The sequence below is a fragment of the Canis lupus genome, chromosome 10 (genome assembly GCF_048164855.1).
Source record: "Canis lupus baileyi chromosome 10, mCanLup2.hap1, whole genome shotgun sequence".
Taxonomy (NCBI): Eukaryota; Metazoa; Chordata; class Mammalia; order Carnivora; family Canidae; genus Canis; species Canis lupus.
In genome coordinates, this window is record NC_132847.1 from 61,079,139 (window position 1) to 61,104,341 (window position 25,203).

The 25,203-nt window shown below is 32.0% G+C and overlaps 1 protein-coding gene across 29 annotated transcripts in view; it reads left to right on the forward strand.

Moving 5' to 3' along the window:
• CYLC2 (cylicin 2) overlaps positions 1-25,203 on the forward strand; it is a 74,609-nt gene that overhangs the window by 11,424 nt on the left and 37,982 nt on the right. For 5 of the 29 annotated variants that reach the window (XM_072842184.1, XM_072842183.1, XM_072842188.1 and 2 more), the window contains exons 4-5: positions 249-1,952; positions 6,418-6,483. In XM_072842184.1, the coding sequence (XP_072698285.1) occupies positions 249-1,319 (1,071 nt within the window). In that variant the 3' untranslated portion in view covers positions 1,320-1,952; positions 6,418-6,483. Of the gene's footprint in view, positions 1-248; positions 1,953-5,372; positions 5,464-6,417; positions 6,484-8,764; positions 8,835-11,823; positions 11,899-16,023; positions 16,093-16,224; positions 16,377-18,200; positions 18,347-25,203 lie in introns of all 29 variants that reach the window. The other 24 variants (XM_072842199.1, XM_072842198.1, XM_072842200.1 and 21 more) reach the window with 17 other exon arrangements.

Here is a 25,203-nt window from a genome sequence, read left to right on the forward strand (position 1 = left end):
ATATTGAGGGAATTTTGAAAATCCTCTAAATTGAAATAAGGCCCACAATAAGACATGACTACCCATTAGTCCAAAAAAGAATGAAATTGGAAAAGCAGAATACACTATGACATCTTACTTTATCCACTATTTATCAAAATCTAAAATCCTTTAATGGTCGAAGTTAAAATGTATTTGGTATGTGGTAATAAAAGCTGTGTAATTCACATACAGGTTGTTAATGATTATTATTCTAACCAATATTCTAGGTATATGATGCAGATAAATTAAAAGAAGCTTCTAAACGACCATTATGGATGCATAGTTCTTTAATGAGAATTTCTGAGAGGCCATCTGATTATTTAGCTGCCAGGAGTCAGCCTCCATATAAATCATATAAATGGAAGAAAGATGCTAAAGTAGCAGAAGTAGAAAAACCTACATCTCCAATAGCAGGTAAGAAAGATAAAGAAGACAAGCAAGCACACAAGGACAAATTAGAATCAGAAACAGAATCCACAGTTTTAAAGGAGCCAAAAATTACTAAGACAAAGCCAATGAAAGATAGGGATATAGAAAGAGGAACTAAAGGTGAAAAGGATGTTGCAAAAACAGATGCCAAAAAAGAAAAAAAAGATTTAAAAAAGGGCAAGGAGTCAGCTACAGAATCTGAAGATGAAAAGAAAGGTCCCAAGAAAGAGAGGAAAGCTTCAAAGAAGGGCAAGGAATCAGGTACAGAATCTGAAGATGAAAAGAAAGGTCCCAAGAAAGAGAAGAAAGCTCCAAAGAAGGGCAAGGAGTCTGCTACAGAATCTGAAGATGAAAAGAAAGGTCCCAAGAAAGAGAGGAAAGCTTCAAAGAAGGGCAAAGAGTCTGCTACAGAATCTGAAGATGAAAAGAAAGATGCCAAGAAAGAGAAGAAAGGTTCAAAGAAGAGCAAGGAGTCCGCTACAGAATCTGAGGATGAAAAGAAAGATGCCAAGAAAGAGAAGAAAGGTTCAAAGAAGAGCAAAGGGTCAACTATAGAATCTGAAGATGAAAAGAAAGATGCAAAGATGGATAAGGATGGGAAAAAAGATTCAAAGAAACTAGGAGAGAAAGATGATCAGTCAAAAGACAAGAAGGGTCCCAAGAAAGATACAAAGAAAAAGGGGAGTAAAAAAGATAAGAAAGATGAAAAGAAGGCCAGTGGGACAGATATTGAAACAAAGGATGATGCCAAGAAGGGGGCCAAGAAGGGCTCTAAGAAGGATGGCAAGAAGGATGGCAAGAAAGATACTGACACAGAATCTGCTGATGCAAAGAAAGATGCAAAGAAGAAAGATGCAAAGAAGAAGTAAGCCCTGGATAATAATTCGAAAGCATTTGATAAACAATTTTAGTAGTCTGAAACTGAATATGAGTGACAGGGGGATTCAAAGAATTAATCAAATAATTTTTAAAACGAAGCAAAGAAGAATACAAAGAAAGACTCAGACAAGTATAAAAATGTAAGAAATACGAAAAATTAAGCAATGGTTCATTTAAGGACTTGGAGGATACTTATGCTAAGTTTGGAGATATGAAAGATTCGATGAAAGGTCCCTAGAAAGGTTCAAAGAATAATATTTAATCAGGATGCAGGAGTTAATGACACAATCTGTGGATACCAAAAAAAAAAAAATCAATCAAGACTTCAAAAAAATTCAAGGAGGCAGATATTCAATCTATGGAATCAAACAGTCTCAAGCTGCATCAACAGACTTAAATAAAGAATCACAGGAGTAACGAGAGGAAGTCAGGAAAATTTAAGGAACTCTACTTTAAAATAAATACAAATACAAACTAAATGTAACATTCTTCAAAAAAGAAAGAAAGAAAGAAAACCTATTATTTCCTTGTGAACCCATACCACCATCTCTGAAGTATAAATAACCACAACCAGGTTGATGGATGTTAAACGTTCCACTTTCAAGCCAAAATAAACATACTTGGTAAGTTAGTTTTGTTTTATTTTAAGTCAAATAGGATTAAACAATGCTTGAGTCAATTTAAAGTTTGAATTGAAGTCTACCATTCTTAGAAAAATCTGTGTAATCTGCTGACTACATTTTTACTGGGATTTGGTAGAATGAAGTAGCATTTACTTTGTGCTTTCTCATTCACAATAACTGGGAAATTTGGTGACAATACTACAATAATGAAGATGTTAAAAGTATTAATGAAAAAGTAGATTTGTCATGAGAGATGAGACTGGTTTATGATACATGATAACTTTAACACTTACCAAGAATTTTTTTTTTCTTCAGGCAGAAAATAGTAGCCAACTTCTCTCCATTTAAGACAGGTGTATATTTAAACAATACATATTAAGGAGATGCCTGATAAATTGCTAATACATATGCAAAATCAAATTAGCTAGAATTCAACAGAGCCTAACAGAGTGAAAGCATCTACATATTATTTAGATGTGAAAACAATTAACTTTGTATCTTTATAACTATATTAAACTCTCTTGTGATCCATAAGTCCTATTAATGTGAAGAAAAATAAAAAGCAACATAAAGCAAAATGCAAAACTCTTCAAATATCCAATTAGTAGCAATTAGATCTTTTAACATCTTTTTCAGATAAACGTTGTTGCAGAACTTGCTAAATGATTTTCTCTCCCTTTATCCCTCCCAATATAAATTCTGGATGCAAAATAAAGCTTTTCCTTGATACTTCTAATTCCACATGCCTTCAAGAACTAGCTTTCTATGAATAATGAGATATAATTGTGTGACCTTCTCTTTAAACATTGGCCCCTGTTTCCCTACACCAACTACTGAACGATTCATGGCCATTTGTAATTTACGTATCCTTGTGGCTCTACCTTGCAGATCTAAATCAGCTGTAATGACAGTCAAATCCTGTCTCACTGTTTTCTCCCTCTTCCAGGAAACTCATTCTTCCTCTTCCTCTGCTTATAGTAAAATTCTATATTCAGACTTTCAAAATTTTCTGGAAATTTTAGCATCTCTCTAAGGATTTAGGGAATCATTTAAAATTTTTTATTCCTCTAAAAAAAAAGCCCTTAGATTATTTTCTAACATGGTATTCAAAAGTCAAGTTTTAGATTAAAATTCAATGTATCGTGTAAGAATAATTGAGCTCCTACCTTTACCGTTCTACTGAAATGCATGATGGTTCCCCCAACCCCTTGGAGTTCCAATCCTAGTCCCTCTTTTCTGTCTATATATTCCTCTAAAATTATTCCATTCCATTTCCATGGCTTTATACATCATTATTCTTCTGTTGAATCCTACATTTAAAATCTAGGACTGAATTTTCCACTTAGTTCCAAAATCATGTGTCCAAATATTAGGTTAAACATCTGCTTGACTGTCTTCTAGACATCTCAAAATCACTATGTCCCAAAAAGAACTCAATACCTCTCCACCCAAACCTGTCTTCCCTAGGTTTTCACCATATCAGTAAATGATACTAGCATCTAACTTGTGACTCAATAAAAAATCCATGGGTCATTCATAATTCTTTTTTTTCCCACCATGTTTATCTATTATTAAGTCCTGCCTGGCTACCACTAAAATATTTGAATTGGTCTACTTCATTCCATTTCTATCTACGCTAGAAGTCCAATCAGCCATTATATTACACTTAGAAATCTCAAAGCCCCCTAAATGCAGGTAAAGCCACCTACATCATCTCTCACCACCACCCAACATCCCATTCTCAACACAGAAATCAGGTTTTTCCATTACTCTAAATCTTCTAGTGGACTGATGTCCTATGTAGCACAAGCTTTTTTTTTTTGCACTAGCTTATAAAGCCTTTAATGATCTGGTTTCTGACTACTTACCTGCCTTCATGTGGTAGCAAAATTATCTATCATGCTCTTGTCACACTGGATTTCTTTCTAAATTTAACTATACAAATCATTACAGATACAAAGCTTTACAATTGTTTCCTCTGCTTATAACACAATCCTAGAACCTTGTATTTCTGACTCCAAATTATTTACTCTCAGCTTAAATTTTACCTTTCCTGACCTTCAAAACATACTTTATTTTAGAGCATTTTTAGGCTCACAAGAAAACTGTTGAGAAGGTGCAGAGATTTCCCACTTATCCCCTATAACCAAAAAACGCATAGCTTCCTCCCATTTATCAATATCTGTCACCATAGTAGTATATTTTGTTATAATTGATAAGCTTATGTTGACATATCATCATCACCCAAAACACTTAATTCATATTAGTGTTCACTCCTGGTGGTATTCATTCTGTGGGTTCTTTTAAATGTATCATGATGTATATTAACCATTATAGTATCATACAGAGTAATTTCATTGCCCTAAAAATCCTCTGTGCTTAACTGTTTCATCCTATCCTTCCCTTTTATGTCTGGCAACCACTCTCCAGAGTCATACAGCTGAAATAATGGAATAGATGGCTTTTTAAGGCTGGATTCTTTCATTTAGTTATATGCATTTAATCCTTACATGGCTTGATAGCTCATTTCTCTTTAGTGCTGAATGTTACATTGTCTAGATGTACCACAAATTATTTATCTATTCACCTACCAAAAGACATCTTAGTTGATTCTAAATTTTCACAACTGTGAATAAAGATGCTATAAACATTCATGTGCAGGTTTTTGCAAGGACATATGTTTTTGACTTATTTGAGAAAATACCATTGAGTGAAATTGCTGGATTGTATGATAACAATGTTTAGTTTTCTGACAATACAAGTCTTTTATGCCTAAAAATTGATAAAAGGGGATCTTATATTAAGTTTTCTTATCATACGAATGACGATAATATATAAAACGAGTGGAAGAAACTTTTGGAGGATATAGATATATTTATGGTATAGATTGTGGTAATAGTTTCATAGATGTGTATGTGTATACCTATCTCTAAACTATCAAGTCATCAAGTTGCATACATTAAATTTGCACAGCTTTTTGAGTGTCATATAGATATAGATAGAATGCACATTAAAAAGAAACCTCTAAACTGTCTTCTATAATGGCTGTACCGTTCTGTATTCCCACTAACAATGAATGAGAGTTCCTATAGCTCCATACCCTCCTAAGCATCTTGTGTTATCATTGTCTTAGATTTTGGTCATTCTAATAGGTATGTAATGGTATCTCACTGTAGTTTTGATTTGCATTTCCCTGATATCATATAATGTGGAGCATTTTTTATTTGCTTATTTGCCAGCTTGACTATCTTTTTTGGTGATGTATCTGTTAAGGTCTTTGGCTTATTTTTTAATCAGGTGGCTTGTTTACCTGATTATTGAATTTTAAAAGTTCTTCATATGTTTTATATAACAATCCTTGGGGGCACCTGGGTGGCTCAGTGGTTGAGCATCTGTCTTTGGCTCATGTCATGATCCCAGGGTCCTGAGATCGAGTGCTGCATCAGGCTCCCCACAGGGAGCCTGCTTCTTCCTCTGCTTGTGTCTCTGCCTCTCTCTGAGTCTCTTACGAGTAAGTAAATACAATCCTCCCCCAAAATAATCTTTTATGAGGTATGTATTTTCTAAATATTTTCTCCCTTTTGTTCTCTAAACAGTGTCTTTCACAGAGCAGATTTTTTTTATTTTATAATGAAGTTTAGCTAATCAGTTTTTTCTTTCATGGATTGTGCCTTTGGTGTTGTATCTAAAAAAGCCATCACAAACTGACAGTCAGATTTTCTCTTCTAGGAATTTTATAGTTTAGCATTTTACATTAAGTCTGCAGTCCTTTTGATATAGACATATTTCACTGTCCACTCTCATTACTCTCTTCCCTATTACATACCTACTTCTATCCTTTAACATGCTTTATTCTTTTATGTAACACACACAACCACCTGCCTGTGTGTCTCTATCTATCTATCTATCTATCTATCTATCTATCTATCTATCATCTATCATCTATCTATCCATCTATTACCATTTCCATCATCATCTAAATCATTTATTGCACATTGCCTATGTCTCCTACAAGAATTAAAAACTCCACTAGGAAAGGAAAATGGTGTGACTTATTTATTGCTATACCTTCAGTATATAGAACTATCTCTAGTAGGTAGGATATACTCATTAACTCTAGGTTAGGTAAATGACCACTTACAATTTGGAGTATCTAGTGAAAAGAATGATGTACTTGGGATGAGCCTTTCCAAAATCCCAAACTGAAACATACCAGTCTCAGTAAAGTCAAACTAAAGTAATCATAAGTATCCTTTCAAAAAAGGGAAAGTCCCAAAAAGGGTGATTTTGACGGTTAGTGGCAATTTGGACAGCAGACAGTGTTCTTTATTTTAATGTGATGATACATGGGAAATTTTATGAACTATGTAGTGATTTTATAAACTATGTGTGCAGGGTAGCAGAACTTTTTGGCTTTATTCATTTTAATCCTTGATCAATCACGCTTGCTTGTTTGTTTTTGCAGTGTGACAACTGAACATTGCAACATTTCTAATCATGGAATGAGGATTTATTTATGATCTTTATTAAGGTGAGAACATGGGCTTCTACATGTTACATTGTTTTATTTTCTTTAGAAAACTTATTGTGGATTTTTCTAATTTTTATAATTTATAAGAAGCACTTTTATAATGTCCATACTTGTAATAGCATTTGAAAAATACAGAAATAAACAAAGAAGGCAATTTTCCCTTTTTTCCACTCCTACCTCCATTTGACAATGCATATATCTTTTCCAAAACTAACTTTCCCATTGTTTTCTAATTTATTTTAATTGCCTGGCAAATTATTGAGTTGTAAATTTTTTTTTATTGAAGAGATTAAATTTGCCATTCTGTGAGAGAAGAGGGAATGAGAGATGACAAAACTGTCCATTGATCATAAAGTATTTTTCTAAGATGAAATCTCTTCATCTCTAAAATACACTATTGAAGTAGATGATGTAAATTGAAGCTAGTGGTCCGAAAGAATAGAAAGAGTGACAAACATAAAAATGGATATTTCCTGCACTTTACTACCTTAAAATACTCTCAAGTTGTTTCGTTTTCTGCCAAGAAACAAGAATTAATCTTTTTTGCATTTGATGAACATACAGCTCACAGAATACTCCTCATGGATTCTAATTCTGCAATTGCTATTTGGCTCAAAGGGATATGGACATGGCTCAATATCATTTAACAAGGTTCTTCTCAATGAAACTTCACTCCACTTCAAATGATCAGCTCAACTTGGAACTTAGTTACCTAGATTCATGCACTCCTTCATATTTATAGACTGATATAAGTAGTTTTTTTTTAATTTCCTACAACATGAGAGCAATTAAGATTTTGTACCCTCTAAAATCCAATGGGAAAGTACAGGTGGAGTTTTTTGAGTCTTTATATATCTGAGTTCTTTATATATATATCTGAGTTCTGACCTAAGTTACTCAATTCTTCCATAAAGACTACTAATGACTCTCCATCAGGTTAGATCCTGACTTATGCAGAGGATAGTGACTGTCTTCCAAAGCTATATTTTATGACCCAGATGGGGGTTCTGAATTCTGTTAGAAATATATGGAAGTGAGTAAAGAAAAAAAAAGTTATTTTTCAATACAACGTTTTGGTCATTAAGAAAAAATATAATAAGGCAATATGAATTATGCACATTTCTAAAAAGTATCTAGTTTTCTTTTAGTTATTTGCTAATTTTTCCTCATACAAAACAATAAGCAGCAGAGATGATTGGCTCTCTAACTACAGGTCATTTCTCCAACCTTCATTTACCTGGTCTCCTTAGTACCAAAGTCAAAAGTGCAGAAGAAACAAGATAGGAGATTAGTGCAAAAGCAAAGATCCATGTATAGCACAACTTCCTACTCAATAATCTTGCCATATGTTTCAGTTCTCAATTTAGACTTTTAATCACACAGTTTGTATATAGAAGGTACTTTTTCCTCTTTTACTAATTAAATTTCCCTTGAGTAAAACTCAGAGCCATAAAAGTGGAATACAGATGTTAAAGAATTGCTAGTTTTGTTGGCTTGTTGATTAGTGAATATATGATTAAGTCTCTGCAAAGGCTTGGAGTGATGGTTAAAGACTCTCAGATGTGGCTAAAATCACAGAAGAAATATCAGTAAAAAAGAAATGTCATAAAACAAAAACAAAACTTTCTTTAGAAAAGTATGTAACCTCTAATTTAAAAAAAATATCTATAAATATTCCACAATATGACTCATCAGCTGCAATAGTTTGGTAATTTGCAAGGTTCTTTTGGTTTGAATTTTTTTCTCCTCTGTATATGTGCATATATGTGTGTGTCTGTGTTTTTGTGATATTATCAACATCACAGAGCAACTAAGAAAAAATGTTGAAAGTGTCATCAAAGATGAAATGACTGACAAATTTGAATACTTTTTAAGAACTATCTTTTAGGTAGGGGGAACAAACATTACAGGACACCCAACATAAAATAGACACTAATTTTCCAAAATTGTAAGAACCTTTATTTTTTAAAGATTTTAATTGTTTATTCATGACACACACACAGAAAGAGGCAGAGACATAGGCAGAGGGAGAAGCAGGCTCCCCACAGGGAGCCTGATGTGGGACTCAATCCTAGGACCCTGGGATCTTGACCTGAGCCAAAGGCAGATGCTCAACCATTAAGCCACTCAGGTGCCCCTTGTAAGAAACTTTAGATATCAGTTATATTTAATTCTAATAAGGCCACCATCAGCAATAGTTTTAACATATAAATAAATAAATACTAATGTTAGTAACAATCTGTTGTGCACCCATAACAGTATTTTGCATTGTGTTTCACAGAGCCTTGTCCTAAACTTTTAACATGCTACTCCAATTGAAAAAAATCAGCGATGGCCTAGATGGGTAACAGGTATTAAGGAGGGCACTTTTTGTGATGAGTACTGGGTGTTGTATGTAAGTGATGACTTACTGAATACTATTCCTAAAACCAATATTACGCAATCTGTTGACTAGAATTTAAATAAAAATCTAAAGAAGAAAATAAAAAAGAAAAAAATCTACTCATACCTGTATTATAATCCACACTACAGCATTAAGTAGACATTTGGAGATTAACCTGACCTCTATATGCCATTTATGATCTCCTTGCAATTGCTGGAATTCATGGGATCCTTTAAAAGGTCACACTTCATCCTTCCACATCCTCAGTGTATATTGCAGTATACATATTAGCTCCTTAAGAAATGTTTTTTTTTAATTGGATTATAAACATTTTCTCCTACTCCATAAATTGCCTCTCATTCTGTTGATAGTTTCCTTTGTTGTGAAGACATCTTTTGAAATAGTACCAGTGGCCTATTTTTGCTCTTATTGCTTTGGTTGTAAGACTCAAGAAAAGCATTATATACACCAAAGTCATAAAGATTTTCCTCTAAATTTTCTTCTAGGTTTACAATTTTAGTTCTTGCAATTTAGACTTTAATCCATATTAAGTTGATTTTTGTGTACAGGATAATATAACATAATTAATTGCCCATTTTCAATCTTTTCCATGTGAATATTGTTTGTCTAACACCATTTTTTGAAGAGACCATCTTTTCCTCATTACGTACTCTTGAAACCCTTGTCAAAACTCAGTTGACTCTATATGTGTGGTTTCGTTCCTGGGCTCTCTATTCTGTTCAATTTGTCTATATGTCTGTTTTTATGCAAGCACTGTGCTGTTTTACATACAGTAGCTTTGAGATATATTTTTAAATCAGAATGTTGATTTCTTCAGCTTTGTTCTTTATTAAATTGGTTTTGGCTCTCTGGGGTCTTTTATGTATTTACATATAAATATTAGAATGTTTTTTTCTTTTTTTTTAAAAAAAAAGATTTTATTTATTTATCCACGAGAGACACACACATAGAGAGAGAGAGGCAGAGACACAGGCAGAGGGAGAAGCAGGTTCCATGCAGGGAGCCTGACATAGGACTCCATCCTAGGACTCCAGCATCACGCCCTGGGCCAAAGGTGGCACTAAACCACTGAGCCACCCGGGCTGCCCTGTTTTTTTCTATTTTAGTAAACAATGTCATTGAAATGTCATTGAAATTTTGATAGGGGTTCCATTGAACCTGGAGATTGAATTGGGTAGTATAGACGTTTTAATAATATTAAGTCTTCCAATCCATGAACACAGAATGATTTCCATTTGTTTCTGTTCTTTCATCAGTGTTTCATAATTTTTAGTATATATAATCTTTCACTTCCTTGGTTATGTTTATTTTTAAGTATTTTATTTTTTTGATGCTATTGCAAATTGGATCTTTTTTTACTTTCTTCTTTAGATAGCTTATTATTACAAACACAATTTTTTTTAAAATTAAAGTATAATTGACATACAATGTTATACTAGTTTCAGGCGTACAATATATTGATTCAACAATTCTCTATATTACTCAGTGCTCACCATGATAAATGTAGTTACTATCTGTCACCAAACATTATTATAATATTATTGACCAAATTTCCTATGCTGTATTTCTCATCTCCATGACTATTTTATAACTGCAAGTTAGATCCCTTAATCCTCTTTATCTATTTTACCCATCCTCCATCCACTTCCCCTAGGGCAAATATCATTTTGTTATCTGTATTTAAGAATCTGTGTGACATAAGTATTGCTAAATATTTCATATAAGTTTCACTTATATGTGGAATTTAAAAAAATGAACTAAGAAGAAACAAAGTAACACAGCTGATTTTTGAATGCTGATCTTATATCTCATGAATTTACTGGATTTGTTCATTAGTTCTTTTTTTCTGAGTTTACAATAAGGGTGTAGTGTATTATTATACATAAATTGTGTGGTACACATCCTAATATAAAATTTATAATAACCTATGTATAGAATATACATTTTTTTCCAGAGAGTTATTAAGCATTTATCAGCAAACTACTGCCTGTGTTTTACTCATGTAGGGAAAGTGGGGGATTGATCCATTTTTCTTTGTTAGTTTTGTTTTTACTCTTAGCACAGGAATCTCTTTTTATTGAAAAATATCTAGTTTCAGATCCCTGCCTATTGGCCTTTTGTTGTTTTTTACAGTGTCAAGGAACTTGGGTTAAGGGCTACCACAAAGAAGAGAAGGCAGTGATTACCTATTTTCTTTACAATTGAAAGTGGCCTTTAAAGATGACAGTTGACCCTTGAACAACACAGGTTTGAACTGTGTGGTCCACTTATATGCAGATTTACAGCACAGTTCTGTAAATATATTTTTGCTTCCTCGTGTTTTCCCTAATGACATTTTTTTCTCTAGCTTACTTTATTGTAAGAATATAATATGTAACACAGATAACATATTAAAATATGTTATAATTGATTGTGTCACTGGTAATGTTTCCAATCAATGGTAGGCTACAACAGTTAAGTTTTGGGGGAGTCAAAAGTTATATGCAGATTTTCAACCGTGCAGGGTGGGTTGGCACCCCTAACCTTGGGTCAACTATACGTACACTCTGCATTATCTGGGCTAATAGTCAAGCTGACCCAAAACATATTAGCTGTCCACTTAAAATTATTTTTATGAGTTTAAAAAAAGATTTATGCCTGTGATGTTTAAAAGAAAATGACAACTTAATTTTTTTTCACTTTTTAAGAAACCAGTAGGTACTCTGAGAACAAGAGTACCTACATTTTAAAACCCAGGTGTGCAACCTATCAACTCTGTTATCTGCTTAGATAAGCTCCCTGTACTTCAACTTCCCCATCTGTTAAATGAACATAATAGAATCTACTGCATATAGTTGTGATAATTAGATTAGTCAATGTGTATAAAGTATTTAAAACTGTGGCTGGCACACAATAGAAGGCTTGCCACTATCATTTCCATGCTTTTACTACTATAGTTGCTGTTGCTGCACAAGGAGTCAACTCACTGACATCTGTTTTGGGTTCTAATACTACAAGGTGTGTGATCTTTGGTAAGTCACTTTTTTCTGCACAAGCATGAATCTAAGGTTAGGTTTACATTTAATATCGATAAGTCAGTGAGTTGACTATTAATTTTTTTTGGTTTGCTACTTACAAGTTCATGCCATCTACAAAGAAGATAATTTTGTTTCTTTCTAATTTAAATGCCTTTTATTTTCCTTGCCTAATTTCTCTAAGACTTTCAGTACAATGTTGAATAGGAATTGCTAGAGTGGCATCCTTGCCTTGTTATAGATCTTAGAGGAAAAGCTTTAGGTTTAAAGGTTGAATATGATGTCTGTCGGCTGTGGGCTTTTCATATACAGCTTTTCTTATGTTTAGGTAAATCCCTTCTATATCTAGTGTGTTAAGAGTTTTTACCATGAAAACACCTTTAATGTTGTCAGATGATTTTTCTGCAGCTACAAACTTGATCATGTGATTTTTTGGCCATTCATTCTGTTATTGTTGTGTATCACATTATTTGTATATGTTGAAATGTCATTGTGTTTCCAGAGATAAACCCACTTAATCATGGTGTATGACCCATTTAATGTGTTGTTGAATTCATCTTAATAGCATCTTATTGAGAAATTTTTCATCCATATTCATCAGGGATATTGGCCTGTAATTTTCTTTTCTTATAGTGTTTTTACTTGGTTTTGGTATTAGAGAAATGCTGGCTTACAAAACGAGTTTGCAAGTGTTCACTTCTTTTCTGTTTTTTGGAAGAGTTTGGGAAGAATTGGTATTGATTCTTATTTAAATGTTTGTTATAATTCACCAGCCAAGTCATCTGGTCCTGGACTTTTCATTGCTGGGAGGTTTTTGATTACTGATCAATCTCTCTCTCTCTTTTTAAAAGATTTTATTTATTTATCCATGAGAGACACAGAGAGAGAGAGGCAGAGACACAGACAGAGGGAGAAGCAGGCTCCATGCAGGGAGCCTGACATGGGACTCGATCCCGGGTCTCCAGGATCAGGCCCTGGGCTGAAGGTGGCACTAAACTGCTGAGCCACCTGGGCTGCTCTCAATCTCTTAACTCATTATTAATCAATTCAGATTTATTTTCTATTTATTCATAATGCAGTCTTAGTAGACTGTATGTTTCTAGGAATTTGTCCATTCTTTGGGGTTATCGAATATGTTGGTGTATAATTTTTCATAGTAGTTCCTTATGATCCTTTTATTTCTCCTTAAGCATCCCTTGTAAATGTCTCTTCTTCCATTTCTTATTTTGTTTGTGTTTTACCTTGTTTTCTTAGTCTGATAAAAGGTTTTCCAAGTTTGTTTATCTTTTCAGAAAGCAAGTCAGTTTTGATATTTTTCTACCATACCTTTTGTTCTTTATTTCATTCATTTCTGCTCTAATCGTTATTTCTTCCTTCTGCTACCTTTAGGCTTGGATTGTTCTTTTTATAGTTCCTTGAGTTGTAAAGTTATGTTGTTTATTTAAGATCTTGCTTCTTTTTTAATGTATGTGTTTATGCTACAAGCCTTCTTCTTAGTATGACTTTTGCTCCATCCCATATGTTTTGGTATTTTGTATTTTTATTTATCTTGAGATATTTTCTAATTTCCCTATTGATTTTTTCTTCAACCCACTGGTTGTTCAAGTGTGTTGTTAAATTTCCATACATTTGTGAATAATATATGTATATAGACAGTTGATCTTTGACAAAGTTACCAAGAATATACACGAGGAAATGACAGATTCTCCAATAAATTGTTTTAAAAAAAACTGGATATGAAATTAGACCCTTATCTTATACCATATACAAAAAAAAAATGAGCTCCAAATGGATTAAAGACCTAAACATAAGACCTGAAATTGTGAAACTCCTAAAAGAAAACATAGGAGAAAACATTATGACATTGGTCTTGACCACAGTTTCTGAGATTTATCATCAAAACCAGTCAACATAAGCAAAAAAATAAACTACCTCAAAAACTCCTACAACTCAGCAACAATGTGGTCCCAGGCCCTGAAGAGGCATTTCTCCAAAGTAAACATACATTGGCCAACAGACATGAAAATGTGCTTGACATCATCCCTAATAATCCCTAATCTCTTCACATTTGTTTTCAGAAAAACAAAAGATAACAAGTGTGGGTGAGAATGTGGGGATATTGGAACCTGTGTACATTGCTGATTAGAATGGGTATATATCCAAAAGAATTGTTAACAGGATCTCAAAGAGATGACCGCACTCTCACATTCACTCTAGAATTAATCAAATAACCAAAATATGAAAATAACCTAAATTTCCATCAACAAGTGAATGGATGAAGAAAATGTGATGCATGCATACCATGGAACACTATTTGACCTTAAAAAAGAAGTAAATCCTGTTATATACATCCTGTTAAGTGAAATAAATATGTCATGAGACAAATACTACATGATTCTACCTATATCAAACATCTAAAATAGTCAAGCTCGTAGAAATAGAGATTAGAATAGTGGTTTCCAGGGGATGGAGGGAGGAAGATATGCAGTTGCTCTTCAACAGGTACTAAGTTTCAGTTATACAAGATGGATAAGTTATAGATGAGTACATCATGTAGTAGTTAACAATACTGTACTGTGCATCTAAAAAGTCTTTAAGACCATAGATCTCATGTTAAGTGTTCTTACCATAATGAGGAAAAAAAATGAGTGTCTTAGATGGCTGACCTTGGAAGTGCTACTTAGTCTACTAAAGAATCTCTTATTTGTACTTTTTCTTGGGAAAAGTACTTTTCTTGGCTTTTCAATCTTACAATACCACTTTTAGATATATCAAATTTTCTAAACTTTCTAAAATTTGGATTTCCTATACTATGTAGATATTTTAATAGGTGAAAACTGAGAGATTATCTCTAATACCCCTTAATGAGGAGACTGAGGACACATGAAATTGAGTAATATTTCAAGTTTTTCTAATATCTCAGTGACAGAATTTGGATGAGAATACTGGTTTTTCTTCAAATTCCCATTCCACTGTTTCTGCTTATGCCTACTAAGCAAAATTTTTGATTACTAAATTTATGTCACTCTTCACCCTTCTCACAAAGTCATTTCTAATCTAAATTTTCTTTGATAGCTGTATATAAAAGGAGAAATGGAATCAGTATTTTCAGGCTTTATTGGAGACAGAAAATAAATTAATGCTCTAATCAAGACAATAAAAACACACATATTTTAAATCTCAGGAAAAATATATTTGATATGTAAATGTAGCCTTTCCTGGTGTCAATGAATATTTTTTAATTTCATCATTAATATGAGTTAAATGAAAAAAAATAATATGAGTTAAATGTCCAAGAAAACTGATCTTGTTATTTTTTTGCTTCACATAGAGCTCACTTTTAGTCTTGAACACATAAATTCTTATAAATACACTTAAAGATAGGGTCAGTATATTTTCAAGTAGAACTTATACAACATGTGTAAATGTAAATGAAGTTTAAAACAATTTTAATTATAATAAATTGATCTCTAAATTTCAAGAGAAATAAGATTTTCTTGCAACAAATCTGGATGAATTATACACTGTCTTTTTTTCTTGCAATAAAATTTTCTAATTTAAAGATAATATATTTTAGTTTATTAGTTTGATAGGGGTTATTTACTACCAAAGAAATAAGAAAAATCAAGTCTATTACTGTAACATTTCTGAAGACTGAAATTATGACAAAATAAAAAGTTTAAAATAAGCTACTGATAACTAAAATGTTCTGACTCAGGCATCATCACTCTTCAAATGCTACATTCTTTGTATTTGAGAAAAAATATCTTGACAAAATTAAGCACTGTCTCATATATATTATTTCAGACATATTATTATGTGCTAATGTATCTGTACAAACAAATTAATTCTTTCTTCAACATTTTTGTGAATTTTTGCAGCTATCTATAAAATATTCATGATGCATGGATATCCTATGACAAGGCTCTTAATTAAAAAAAATAAAAAGTATGGTTATTGGTCCTTATTGATCCTGTAACTCTTATTACATATGCAATCTCTATATATTAAATCATCATATAGAATAATTATTGGAATAAAATTGGCTTTGAATTCCTAAGTTCTAGAGACAATAATTTATTTTCTTTTCACTAAATTGAAACAATTTTTTGTATTGCATAGACACTACTATGAAGGAAAACATTTGCAGTAGAGACATTGTTTAGGAAGAGTGAAGTAATAATACCCAAGGTACATCAAATTCTAAATTTAGAAATATAGGTGTAGTTTGGGTGGTGTAAATTTTTATTCCATTAACACTGGCTACAAACTCATCCCCAGAAGCAATCATTAATTCTATCTCTGTAATGCTGTATCATGTAGAGAATGTTTTAAGAAAAGAAGATCCTAAACAGCATAGAGATAATTGAGAACATGAGCATGGAAAAACTAAGAAGGAAAGATATACAGAAAAAGGAAATCTTAAAGGTCCTTCCAAAAGTACAACAGAACTTTGGCAATGAAGACTTTTCAAGGTTTTATAATTTAAAATCTATGATATGTACTAAATTTTAATTTTGCTGAATTTTAATAATTTTTAATGATATATGAGAAACTATCACTTAGCTCTTATGTGATCCTTATCTGCTGGGCATTCCAATTTCATCAAAATATTCTCTGTCCAATCTTTGTGGACTATGCATTAGCTTTTGCAATGAGTTAAAATGTCTTTAAATTATCATCAGTTCAATTTTCTTGATTTAGAAACACATTATTAGCACTACAAAGATTAATTTAAAATAGTGAACTTATTTGCATGGAAAAAATTAATAGATTTTCCATTCTGACTACAATTAATTCATGTAACTATACAGAGTAGAGCTGTACATATCATGTACCCCATAAATATCTTCCTGTATATTCTAGAGAAAGTAGAAGTAACAGAGATATTTTAAAAATCTAGATTTCATTACTAGATAACTGTCAGAATTTATGATCCACTAATAAAAGGGGATTGACTCATAGTTCAGTCATTCTGGAATTGTATATATAATTACATTTCCTAAAAAAAAAGGAAATGCATGAGTTCCTTCTATTCACTCAAGTGCTAATTAAACTTAATTTATGCTTTTTGGTAAGACATATGTCACATACTGAAAAACAGAAATTATTTAGACTGTTATATTTTTATATTTTTATTTATCACATCATTATGCCATTAAAAAGACTGCAGTTGGTAAAAAATAAAAAAAATGTTTTTTCTCTATATATTCAATGTTGAACTTAATGTGAATCATTAAAAAGTACCATTGTATATGAAAATAACATTTTACATTCTAGAAGTGTGAATAAATATTATAATCTAGTTGTTTGAAAAGACTATATATTTGTTTTATTAATTGAGTAGTTGTAAAAATTCAGAAAATCTTTTTATATCTATGGTTCAATTCCATTTCAGAAACATAAATAATAATAATAATAAAATACAGTTAAATTTTTTCAAAAAACTCTTATATACACTTAAAATATATATCACTACTTGTGTATGTATTCAATTTTATTTCGAGGAGGTATCAAGTACTATTAATTTAAAAAGCAAATAACAATCACTGAAAAGAGACAGAAAAGTTAGAAATCATTTACTGAGAAGGCATAGACCACTTTACTGTCTAGCCAGGAAATTCTGTAAAAGCAACGGCAAAATCCAAAAATATTTCAATGCCATAATCATATGTCAAACCACTAATCAAATACTTAATCTACAAAATATTTCCAAATTGAAATAACAGCAATAGCAAAATCAACTAATATTTATTGGCTACAATTTGCTAAACACTTTTCTTGTATTGTCATTTAATACTCATAAAAATCCAAATACGTCACCTGTTTAACTGAAGCACAGAGAGGTTAAGTAACAGAAGTAAATTTTAATGGTAAAACCAGGATTTCAATCTGAATTCAAATCTCATTGGATACAAGGACTTCGACCATGATTTTGTGTCTTAATTGTTCTGAGATTTGGGGGAATTTTCTTTAATATCTCGGCATTAGTTTCTTCATAGTATCATTTCTGTATCTGCAAAAATGTACAGCTTTGTTAAAATGACACAAAATTACATCATGTGTAATGTTCCCACTATATAATTTCTTTAAAAAGGCAATTATTCAATGCTTAATTGCTTGGGTCCATTAGTCTTAAAGAAACCTGTCCTGCTACTACTCTTCCCATTCCCTACATCTTTTAGTGTGTCTCTTCATAAACATTGCACTCAAATTAGCAAGTTACATGAAAGGTATTTGCAGGAATATGCTATAGAGAACAAAAATATGGAAATTGAAAATATGCATTTGAATCCTAGTTCATCCATTGTGTATCATGAAAGAGGGACAAAGAAAAGAATATAAAACACTGGGCCCAAAGCAGAATGGAAAAATATCATCTCACATCCAAATGGCACTGATTCTAAAAAGCATTAGAAAAAGAATGAATTATGCCTGGAAAAAGGTAAAGATAAAGATTCATCTATTTATCTACCTAAAATATTTTAAGGATAAAACTTTATGAAAGTAAAATAAAATTTATGATGGATTTAGCATATAACTCATGATACACAGAAATACTTATTAAATACTACACTGAAATTATCTTTTATTATAAAAGGGCACGAAACTAGTATTTTGTTCTACTTTTATGAAATGTAACTTTCATTAAAATTGATAGCATATACAATGAAAAGACATGCAAAATTCAGGTGGTTCTATGCATATATACAGTATGTGTATATGTTTGTGTATATATGTGATGCTTATGTGTGTACATGCATGTGTTCTGCTTCAGAAATGTTACATTAGAATTTTAGGTTGATTCTTTGGAACTCTTTATTCTAGACATATATAAGCATCTTTAAAAAATTAAAAGCATATATAAATAGACTTCAGAATCTGGGAGTAAACTTGGCAGAGGTAAAGGTTTTCTAGAGAAATTTCTTGTAAGCCAGTAAGCACTTACAGAGGTGAAAAAACCATCACTCCAATATAAGATAGAATTACTCAGAATAAATTGTGTTTAGTAACCATAACTTTCTTAGAAGTCCATGATGGGGGATCCCTGGGTGGCGCAGCGGTTTGGCGCCTGCCTTTGGCCCAGGGCGCGATCCTGGAGACCCGGGATCGAATCCCACATCGGGCTCCCTGCATGGAGCCCGCTTCTCTCTCTGCCTGTGTCTCTGCCTCTCTCTCTCTCTCTCTGTGACTATCATGAATAAATAAATAAAAAATCTTTAAAAAAAAAAAAAAAAAAAAAAAAAAAAAAAAAAAAAAAAAAAAAAGAAGTCCATGATGGGACAAGTTTAACCACATTTGTTTGTGCGACCTAGTTACTTTTTTTCAGGACATATGTGTGTTGGAATAATTGAAGACAAGCTAACAAACTGGCAAGTCAGACAAACTTTAAAAATACTTTACGTAAAATTCTCTCTCTTTCCCTCTCTGTGTGTGTTTCTATATCTCTTTCCAATACCCATTTATTTTTTTTCTATATTTAGAGTAGTTGTTATGGATTGGTAAAGATAGGGCAACGCCTTTGGGTAGTTCGCTCTACTTAGCAAATTAGAATCTTGAACTCTAAAAGAATGAGGGTGAGACATCTGAATCCCAGAAGCACATTCTGGTTAGCCCTACAATTATCAAGTATAGTTTGATGTGAACAAATATTCCAAAACTCATGAAAAATAGACATCTTATATGTCTCTATAGTATTTCATATAAATGTTATGTTTCACATTAAACAATAAGCAGCTATTACAAGTATTTTCCATCTCAATAAAAATCAATAAAATTTTATCAATAAAAATTAAAAATAATTATACAGTGACAGATTTTAAAAACTGTAGGTTAATACAAAAAGATCACTGATATAGATATTTTAAATATATTAAAAGACTCATTAACAGAGAAATTAAAGTTTGAAATGAAAGGGATCACTGCCAATAACATATGTTTCAGTTTACCAGGAAAATATGATGATTCTAATCTTTTGTACAACTAATAAAAGCATCTCAAAAATATAAAGCAAAAATTGATTGAGTTAAAAAGAGATGGGGCAGCCCGGTTGCTCAGCGGTTTAGCTCCGCCTTTAGCTCAGAGCCTGATCCTGGAGGCCCGGGATGGAGTCCCACGTCGGGCTCCCCGCATGGACCCTGTTTCTCCCTCTGCCTGTATCTCTGCCTCTCTGTGTGTGTCTCTCATGAATGAATAAATACAATAAAAAAAAAAAAAGAGAGAGACATAGATCCAACATCCTATTGGGAAAATTTAATTCATGTCTCTCTGGAATGAATAGACAATAAATATCAGTAAGAATTTTAAAAATTCAAAATAGCGAACACCTATATATACTAGATAAATCTATAACTTCATACCTAATAACTAAGAAAACATATACTTTTTTCTCCATTATGCAAGGTCCATTCATGAAAAATAGTTTCATTAATAACAACAAAAAAAGTCTCATTCAAAGCTTAAGGCAAAACTCAAAAAATGAAAAAAAATCATTAGTTGCAAATTAATTAAATTAAAAATCAAGAATATACATAATTTAGGAAGATTCTAATTGGAAATTAATAACTATCCATTTATAAATAAAGGAATAATGTATTTTTAACGAAAGCATAAAGAAAAAGTAATGACAAAACTGTGTAATAAATCTTGTGGATCTAATTAAAATTGGAGAAGAGGGGTGCCTGGGTGGCTCAGTGTGTTAAGCATTTGACTTCAGCTCAGGTCATGATCAGATGGGGATTCTGCTTCTCCCTCTTCTTCACTCAACTCCCTACCTACCCAGCTCATGTTCTTTCTCTCTCTCTCTCAACCTAAATAAAGTAAGATCTTAAAAAAAAATTACAGTAGAGAACTTTCTATAATGCAACTTAAGAAATTAGAAAAACTAAATACAATGTAAATTTCAAAGAACAAAAAGAAATCATAAATAAATTTTAAAATATAAGATCAACATATCCATAAAACTGAGCTTCTTAAAAAAATAAGATTCATTACCCTTTAACATTTACCAACTAAGATTGATGAGGAAAGAGAGAAGGCAAAAAAACAGACCATATTAGGAAAGTAAAACATGTATGAAAACAGTGGAAACCTATATTTTAAAAATAACAGATAAACTGTGATTTCTTTATCCCAATAAATTTGAAAACTTATACTTCCCAAGAAAACATAATATTTGTCAAACCTGACTCAAAACAAAAAGCTTTAATATTACTCTCATGTCAAAACCCAATATGATTTTTAATAATTGTCCTATGAAAAATGGCAGGTCCAAGTAGTATTACCTACTAACATTCAAGGAACAAATCACATTTACCACAAGTATTTCAAAGTCCAGAAAGGGAACATATCTATATTACTTTAACCAAATCTCCTAACCTTGGTACCAACTCTAATAGAGACAATATTCAAATTAGAATTATAAGCAATTCTCACATATAAACACAGATACAAATATATTAAATATCCTCAAACCAAATTAAGAACAAATAAAGGTGATAATACACCTTGAATAATTTAACTTTACAGCAATTTATTGTTTTCCAGTATTAGAAAAAAACCAATTTAAAAGGATTAATTTGTGAGAAAATCAAGTAATCATCCCAATAGTCACCAAAATGAGGATTAAGGAATCACAACTTTCATTATTTTCAAAAAAAAATTTTACTAAGAAAAGCAGAAAATAGAATGTTCTTAACCTGATAATCCTTAACTATTGCAAAACTTGAAACAAATACATAATATGAAATATTTAAAATATTTATGTTATTACCAGAAACAAGTAAAAAGCATCCATTCTTACTGATATTATTTCTTATTCTGCTGGAGACATTGTCTAGTGCAATAAATTAAGTAAAGAAAATAGATAGGTGGATGGGAAAAAACATGTCAGTTCTTAATTTTTAAATTATTAAAATTAACAATGGAGCATTTGTATACAAATTGATATTTGAAATTTTACTGCACTTTCATATTAAAACTACAAGCATTTCTAACAACTAATTAAAATATATCACTTTACATAGCACCAAAAATTTTAATGTACCTAAGAGGTAAAATTTAAGAAAATGTGGACAAAACTTTTACAGGAAAAAAAATGCATTTATAATATTTATATATAATTTATATATTTTATGTATAGGTTATTTTTAGTATACATACAATGTAATTATATATATTTAAAGCAATATTAATAAATCAAGAGATATCACATACTCGTAAATTAGAAAACTTAATACCACATTTATAAAAAATGATATAGAAATTCAATTTAATTCCAATCAAAACGCCAATAGGATTTGGTGGAAATTAACAAACACATTATAAATTTTAAGTTGTAAAAGGCCAAAAATAGTCTAGGAATTCCCAAAGACCAAGATACCCACCAGATAATTATCAAGTATCATTTCCAAAGATGACATAATTATGGCAATATAATATGACAGTGCTTTAAGCTAATCCAAAATATTTTCAACACATATGACTGCACAATTTAGGACTGGTATTATACATAGGATTTCTATAAACTTATCAAAAAAATCCCATGAAGTATCAAGAAGATAAATGGACATACACAGGGACATGTGGGTGGCTTAGTTCATTGAGCATTTGCCTTTGGCTCAAGTCATGATCCTGGGATCCCAAGATGGAGTCTCACATCGGGCTCCCCTCAGGGAGTCTACTTCTCCCTCTGCCTGTGTCTCTGCCTCTCTGTGTCTCCCATGAATGAATAAATAAAATCTTTTTAAAAAATGGAAATACACAGAGGCAATTTACAGAAAAGGGAATATGAAAGCCCTAAAATTATAGTATGATATCATGTATATAAATATCAAATTCATGCAACTTCAAATATAATTTTTAGGAATTCATATATGTGTGATGACATTCTAAACACAGACAAAATATAAAACAAAATTGAGGCTAGCAGTCTTTTAGGAGAAACACAAAGGTGCTCTGGCTAATTTTCAGTAAGTATATGCAATATTTTTAATATTTGGTATCTAAATGCCACATGGGAAGATGAAGGGCTCTGTTGATCCAATTCTATGCCATCATTTTAATCACCATCTCTCCTTACTTGCCTTTTGTATACACATGTAGATTGTCAAAATAATTTTGACTGTTGTCTCACACATAAGATCACAACTGGGGTTAAAAAGAGTATGAATCATTGCAGGAATCAAAATGTGCTTATATCTGGAACATCAGAGGTCACAGATCTATTTATGGATAGAGGTATATAGGTTACTTTCCTGAGATGAAGAAATTTTCTCCTTGAGGAATTAGAATACAGAAGAATTTCTTTTTTTTTTTTTTCAGAAATTTTAAAGTATTATTTTGAGAACTCAGGCCTTTTCTAGGGCCAAGTAAGATGTATCTCACATCAAACTTATCTCACATTTGGCTTTTAGTATTAAGGGGAAGATAAAGTCCATCAAGTCCTTTGTGTGAGATTTCTTTTGAAGTATTAGGTATTGATAATTGGAAATCCAAATTATTTTTCTAGATGGCTTTTCTTAAATTCTTTTCTTCATGAAATGCTAGGGTCTGTTATTTACGACTGCAACATGAAAATAAGAGCCAAAAATGCATTCTGGTTGTTTTGGAGCAATGAAGTTTAACTAAGATCCAGTTTATGAAAAATCTGATGGATAAAAATTGTGAGAAAGAACATACAGCACACTTTTCATTAAAATTCTTAAGCCTGAGGGAATGTGCCAACTGGAACTGAATTCATACCACGGGATAAATCCTGCATTATCGAATATCTTCTTATATATCCATATCTTATAAATATAATGTTGCTGCCATGCAACTATGGAGATGCTCAATAAAAAATCATTTCATCTGGAAGATGACCAAGTATGGAGCTCCTGCAGATAGAAGCTATGGGGTAAATTGACCCAAAGAAAGGGATTATGAAGTGTAAATGTGAGATGAAAAGAAAGAAGTTTCTTTTCTGCCATCAGCTTTTGCGATGTTTTCTATCCACTTTTTCTTTCAAATTCTTGCCAAAATTAATTTAAATTGATATTTGTTTTCCAAATATAGTAATGTATGCATGTGATGCTTACTGGTCATAATCCTGTAGAAGAGGAAGGGTCAGTGGCAGAATTAATTCTGAGAAATGTGCTCTAGAAAATTTTTCCAATTCTTCTCTGGCCAGAATGTTACCACTACTATTGATTACTGCATAAAGAAATCCACTCTGCAAGCCCAGCAACCCTCTGTTTGTGACTCCTGCTATATCTATCCTGCTCTATTCCTATCTTGAAGAAAGGGCATGGTTCTCTGTATATCTAGAGTTGGATTTTCATTTATCATTGTTCTTACCAGGGATACAGCATCTTAAACTCTGCTGGACTACCCCACTGACACTGATTCTGATTTAGAATTTTTCAAAAATAGGATGTTTTTATGTTTCTTGATTTGGTGATGCTGCCAGAAATTGTTTCTGCCACTAATAGCAGAAGAAAGAAAATGACATTGATATCACTAATTTCTCATTTCTGTTCTGCCATATATGCCCAGGGGTGTATCACTTCCCCCCACTAGAATGGATTATAAAACCTGGACTTGATATAAGAGAAGATGTCTACCCCTGTAGTCCAAAGTTTGCCTCATATTCTGCTCTATTTTCCAGGATGATTAAGAACAGATTAATCCATTCTCTTCAGTTGAAAATCCTCTATCCCCAATGTCTGAGCTATTTACAAGATTCCAATGGGGGGACAAAAGTACATTTCTCATGCAAAGTTCATAATTTTCTAAGGTAGTTGAATCTTTTAGTCAATTAAAAAAATCCAGTACACTAGAAGTCTAGTATACTTTTGTCAGGAAATATAACAGGCATATATTCAAATTAGCCTAGATCAATAAAAATGACAACTATTGGAAGGATTCAGAGATATTGTTCAGAACCCAGGACAGAAATGTGACAAGAATCCACGAGACTCTAGATCCAGGACACAGAATGTTGAGAACTGAGGCCATAATATGAAAACAGATATTTGAGAAATTATAGCTTTGGATAGTGGAAACTCATTAATACTGCATCATGAATAGGTAAGTTCTTGGTAAAGTAGAAAACAATACATAGCTGAGATGAGTTATGTCATGCAAGGTATCATCTTAAATGAAAGGAAGGAAGTAAGACTATCTTTTAATCATCAAAAATGTTCTCTAACCCCTCCTACATAAGGATTTCCTTGGTATAGGTGTATTGAAGGATTGACAGTTGATGCTCAAACTATCCATACATGCACATACACACCTCTACATTTAACTAATTGACTGGGT